Genomic DNA, 6,000 nt, shown 5'->3' with positions numbered 1-6,000 from the left:
GTGTTGTGCTTACAGCCCAACACTCTGCAGGACGTTTAGCATTTGCCAGAGAACACCAAGATTGGCAAATTCACCACTGGTGCCCTGTGCTCTTCACAGATGAAAGGTGGTTCACACTGAGCACGTCTCCAAGTCTGGAGACGCCATGCAGCATGTTCTGCTGCCTGCAACATCCTCCAGCATGATGAGTTTGGCGGTGGGTCAGTAACTGTGTGGGGTGGCATTTCTTTGGGGGGGGGGGGGGGGGGCCACAGAGCCCTCCACGTGCTTGTCAGAGGTAGTTTGACTGCCATTAGGTACCGAGATGAGATCCTCAGACCCTTTGTGAGACCATATGCTGCTGCGGTTGGCCCTGGGTTCCTCCTAATGCAAGACAATGCTAGACCTCATGTGGCTGGAGTGTGTCAGCAGTTCCTGCAAGAGGAAGAAATTGATGCTATGGACTGGCCCGCCCGTTCCCCAGACCTGAATCCGATTGAGCACATCTGGGAAATCATGTCTCGCTCCATCCACCAATGCCATGTTGCACCACAGACTGTCCAGGAGTTGGCGGATGCTTTAGTCCAGGTCTGGGAGGAGATCCCTCAGGAGACCATCTGCCACCTCATCAGGAGTATGGCCAGGTGTCGTAGGGAGGTCATACGGGCATGTGGAGGCCACACACACTACTGAGCCTCATTATGACTTGTTTTAAGGACATTACATCAAAGTTGGATCAGCCTGTAGTGTGGTTTTCCACTTTGATTTTGAGTGTGACTCCATATCTAGACCTCCATGGGTTGATAAATTTGATTTCCATTGATAAGTTTTGGGTGATTGTGTAGTCAGCACATTCAACTATGTAAAGACGAAAGTATTTCATACGATTAGTTCATTCATTCAGATCTAGGATGTGTTATCTTAGTGTTCCCTTTCACAGACATATTACTGTGTAGTTTTTCCCATATTCCCATGGGATCTGAGCCTGTTTTTGGAACTAAATATACATCATTCACACAGCTACAATACAATACAGCCATGTGAACCCAGTCTCACTATACAAGTTAAAAGGGCTCCTATTGACAGGTGAATGTATCTTGTTTGTTTTTGGAGTAACCAAAAAAAGCCCCTCTTATTACTACAAGTCACATAATGGAATAAATCAACCTACCTGAAGAAAACACCCATTCATTCTAATGGAAAAATGCCCTTTTATACTGCAGGCAGGGACAAAAAGGTTTCTTTTCAGCTTTCAATACAGAGCGCAGATAAGCATGGCTTGTAATCTGCCAAACATTTTTAGACTTAACCAGTTCAGGTCCACTGTATTTTGTTGACATCTGTACAAAGGAAACATTTGTTTCTGTTAGTATATTTTTATAAAGCGTTTTTTTTTGTTCCGTCGTTTTTGTTTTTCGACTGCATTCTGTATGTATTCTAAATTATTTGTTATTCTAAAGTGAAAACATGGTTTTGGACAGATATAGCATTCATTACTGCTTTCTTTCGGTAAAGTTACCGTTGCAAATTTTTTTGGCATTTTTGTTTTATTTATTCATTCGGATGAGAGTAATGTCATGTGTTATGTTAAATATGTTAATAGAACTATAGTAACCTATGATACCCAATGAACCATGATTTAAAAAAAATAAAAATAAAAAAATAAATAGAATAACCCTAAATGCATTTTCATTATGCTAGGCAGACAGGAAACAAAAATATTTGACAATATTTGACATTTTAAACAGTTTTCATTAACTAATGAATCATTATCCTCATTCAGACTTTCGGCATTTTATTCCTCTTATTCATATTGTTTATTCGGATAACCAGATTTGTATGAATATATGAATAATTTTGTACGTAGAATAAAAATTTGTACGAAAATCGATTTGTTGTGAAACAAATTGCAAATGTCTATTATTTTGGGCCTTCAGGACCAGACACAGATTAGCTGTTTAGTAAACAGTTATCTCAATAACTTTTTCATGATAAATACAGGTTTCATTTTAACATTTTATACAAATAATTTACATTAGCATGTTTAAAGGCTTATCACTTAGAGGGAATTAAAAAAATATGGGGGAGATTTATCAAAACCTGTGTAAGTACTGTATTGTATTTTACACTTATTACCTTACTGAGCCATTTTTTCCTTGTTTGAATATGCTGTGAGAAGCAGAAAGTGAAGAAAAATCATCCTCGGTCCACTTTGTCTCTCCTCTCCACTCAAACAGAGATCATGTGACACTTTGGGGGATATTTATCAAAGTTGTCTATGCCCCGCATCAATATAGACCAAACTACAGAGGGTTAGTCTGGTCTATTGCGCGCCTAATTTATCAAAACGCACACGGCTCTTGATAAATTCTGTGCACAGACTTCGGGATCTATGCATTAGACTATATTTAAACCTGCTCCAACATGGTCAGACATTTCGGCGTACTTCCAGCCGATGCTACTTGTCGCTGAAAAGTCGCTTTTGATAAATTCAGCACCAATGCATTTTCCAATGTATTTCCGTCTAAACTAGACTTGCATGCAACATGTTCTAAAAATCCTCTAGAGCAAAAGTCGCAGAAAAGTCGCACATATTTAGACTGCGACTTTCTGTGCGACAAATTTAGACAGGAAAAAACAGTCTAAATCCTTTGATAAATATCCCCCTTTATCTTAGCTTTCAACGTCCTAGCACTTTAAACCACGCCCCTTTCAGACACCATACCATCAGGCCATGCTGCGGCAATCTTCGGCACTGCAGATGTTTTGGACTACATCTCCCATGATGCTCTTTCAGCCAAAATGCTGCCGAAGCATCATGGGAGAAGTAGTCCAAAACATCTGCAGTGCCGAAGGTTGCATATGCTTGATCTATATACATATTTCCTTACTCTGTGAAAGCTGGGGCAGTGGTGGTGGGAGAATTTCTCTCTTTTCTTTTTTTTTTTTTACGAAGCCACATTTATCACACACAAAATAACTCGGCATGGTTTTCGGAAATACATTTTATTGTTACAGTAAATGTTGTGGAGATTTCTTAGCAACATAGGAAACTGAATGTAACAATAAACAAGCAACATGCTCCCTTAGGCTGCAATGCACTGACCATTGGCACGGAATGTACACGTATTGGGGATGGATGATTACACATTGTATTCTCACAAGAACAGGAACTCAAGTGGCACTAATGTAGACACTCATCTGGTCGTTTCTTATCAGAAGTTTTTAAACTATAAGCTAGGTACGTGAACTGATAAGAATAATAGTGGGCAGATGCCTTAGGTGCGGTCTATAGAGCTTGGGTACACGTATACAATATTTCCAATCTAAGTTTACAACGACATGTCTTTCTAATTTACAATGGTGACTGTGATGAACATTGGCAAGGAACATCTACACAATGCAGAGTCATAAATATATAACTGCAATGGATTAACGTGTCAAGCACAGCATACTAAAGAGGAGAAGATATCGGTATATATGTATATTGCTGAGTACTCATGTAGTTTAAGGAGGCTGCATACTAGACATAGCCAGTACCTACCAAAAAAGGCTGTTACCTTACCACAGATTTCTAATCCCCATCAGTGCTTAACAAGTGCTTTCCCCTATTCTCCTGTTTGCTCCATTACAACAAGAGATCTTTCCACCCAAGCTTTGAAGTGTTGGAATGTAAAACTCAGTGCACTGTAAGAATAGGAAGGTAAACAGACATGTTACATGAGAAATAGTTAGTATTCATCTAGGAGAGGTCAGCTTTTGCACAGTTCGCTTTAGTTCTTCAAGATGGAGTCATACACCTGGTACACATAGTTACACACCTCTGGAGCACGGCACTTCAGGGAAAGCTGCAGGAGGAACAAGAAACAGAAATTAAATCATGAAAGGAGAATGTCTCATGTATTTAAATGGGAATTTCTATGTCAACACTTATGGCATATCAGCAGGATATGCTGAAAATGTCTGATAGGTGCGTAGTTGTGGTGCTCCACTGACCAGGCGCCCCCTCATTCTGAAGATTGGTGGCATTTGCAGAGCTGGAACTTGCATCAATCAGACATTTAAGACGTGTATGTGCCATAATTGTTGAGATTGGAATCATTCTTTAATTCTACTTTCATTAAGAAAACCTTTCTTGTGCCAACTATGCTACACTGTAAGTCAAATGTAATGTTCAAACTATGAAAAGAAAGCTGTCACCATCCATCCTTATCTCAATTAAAGAGCCATCACATGATCTGTAGCCCCATAATGCACCAGCTGCTGCTCCCCTCAACTTTCTGCCTATGCTTATTACAGGCAGAAACTATCAAGTAGTGGTGAGATGGGGAATTGACAGCGCATGGATATTAGGGATTACACAGTGTATGACAGCTCTGTAGTCCCAGATGACAACACAAACCAGGTGGTTAAAGAATTTTGAAATATTACAAGGGATATTAGAAAGAGACATCCATCTGTAGACAGCACCATTTTGAGTAAGTTGGCTGGCTGAGACATTGAGGAGAAATAATGTCTCTTTTTTCAGTCTTTGAAGGCACATGTAATCCATGCCTAAATCCATGGCTATTCCACCCACAAATGGTGCCCCATTGTTTTTAACAGGAAACTGCATTGCCATTCACATGATGCAAAACAAACAGATTTACTGACAAAAATAAAATATTCTTCAAAACTTCCCTGGGGGTAGCCAGAGGGCAACCGAAAGGTGTTATTGGAAGAATTGCCCCTTTACAAGTAGGAAAGTTCTAGTAAGTCAATTTCTGGGAATTTAGGGTCACCATCACTTTCCTGCAGGCCCTGTATATATCTGACTCTCCCTTCAGAGTGCTAGGAGAGACCGTGCAAAGTGCTAACAGGTTTATAACCTTCCTCACTCATAAAATACAGGCTGTATTCAATTGCAGGACAGTGATACAGAATTCCACCAGACCTGATAGCATTATCATTAAAATGTTCCTGCTCTCTATTATTATTACAGTAGGGAGGCACTGATAATGCCACTGCCTATTATCCTTATTAGAATTATTAAAATGGCAAGGCTAAAATGTGAAGCTTCACATTTACCATTACATTAAAGCGGTTATCAAGCACAAAGAATGAATGTATCCTCAATCCTAAGGATAAGCATCAGATTAGGCAGGAGGACCAGGCCATGGGCCCCGGCTCTACTAGCTGCATGTAGCAGCAGACAGCCCATGCACTTGGTGTATCTCTGCTGCTCCCATAGACATAGAATGCGTGCCTTATGCAAATCCATGCAGCTGGAAGAGGTGGGTCTTTGTTATGGAGATCGCGGTGGTTTGACAGCTGGGACACAGATGCATCCTGTGCATACAAGATAATCCCTTCTAAGCAGCCCAAAAAAAGTATCTGTTAGAGATGAGCGAACTTACAGTAAATTCGATTCGTCACAAACTTCTCAGCTCGGCAGTTGCTGACTTTTCCTGCATAAATTAGTTCAGCTTTCCGGTGCTCCGGTGGGCTGGAAAAGGTGGATACAGTCCTAGGAAAGAGTCTCCTAGGACTGTATCCACCTTTTCCAGCCCACGGGAGCACCTGAAAGCTAAACTAATTTATGCAGGAAAAGTCATCAACTGCCGAGCCGAGAAGTTCGTGACGAATCAAATTTACTGTAAGTTCACTCATCTCTAGTATCTGTGATCAGAAAAACAGAGCTAATTTTTTTCCACAAAATCATATTTGCCATTTACTACCCAATAGTGCTAACAATCATAAATATTAAAATCGACACATGTGCTTCTGAGGTTTCGTACAACGTCTTCATTGCAGATTCTGTCAAACGTCCATAACAAAATAGTGCAGCATACAGCACTTTTTTGTCCGGTACAATGCCAGGCACCATGACAATAACACAACAAACCTTATTAAAGTAAACAGGGTCCAGCAGGTGCCACTTGGGTCTGACATATAAGAGACCCAGAACATCATTATTTCCACACCAAAACAGCACCACACCGGTCCTCAGGTTGTATGTGGTATTTCTTGGCACCATTCATT

At 40.5% G+C, this 6,000-nt stretch overlaps 1 protein-coding gene across 2 annotated transcripts in view; it reads right to left on the bottom strand.

The window, feature by feature from the left end:
- Nucleotides 1–2,966: 2,966 nt before the first annotated feature.
- The window catches only part of AP2B1 (adaptor related protein complex 2 subunit beta 1), a 94,150-nt gene continuing 91,116 nt past the window's right edge, over nucleotides 2,967–6,000 (bottom strand). For both annotated transcript variants that reach the window (XM_056556729.1, XM_056556730.1), the window contains one exon: nucleotides 2,967–3,827. In XM_056556729.1, coding sequence (XP_056412704.1) covers nucleotides 3,753–3,827 — 75 coding nt within the window. In that variant the 3' untranslated portion in view covers nucleotides 2,967–3,752. The remainder of the gene's footprint in view (nucleotides 3,828–6,000) is intronic.

This window comes from Hyla sarda, chromosome 2 (assembly GCF_029499605.1).
Source record: "Hyla sarda isolate aHylSar1 chromosome 2, aHylSar1.hap1, whole genome shotgun sequence".
NCBI lineage: Eukaryota > Metazoa > Chordata > Amphibia > Anura > Hylidae > Hyla > Hyla sarda.
This window is presented reverse-complemented; position numbering and strand designations above follow the sequence as displayed.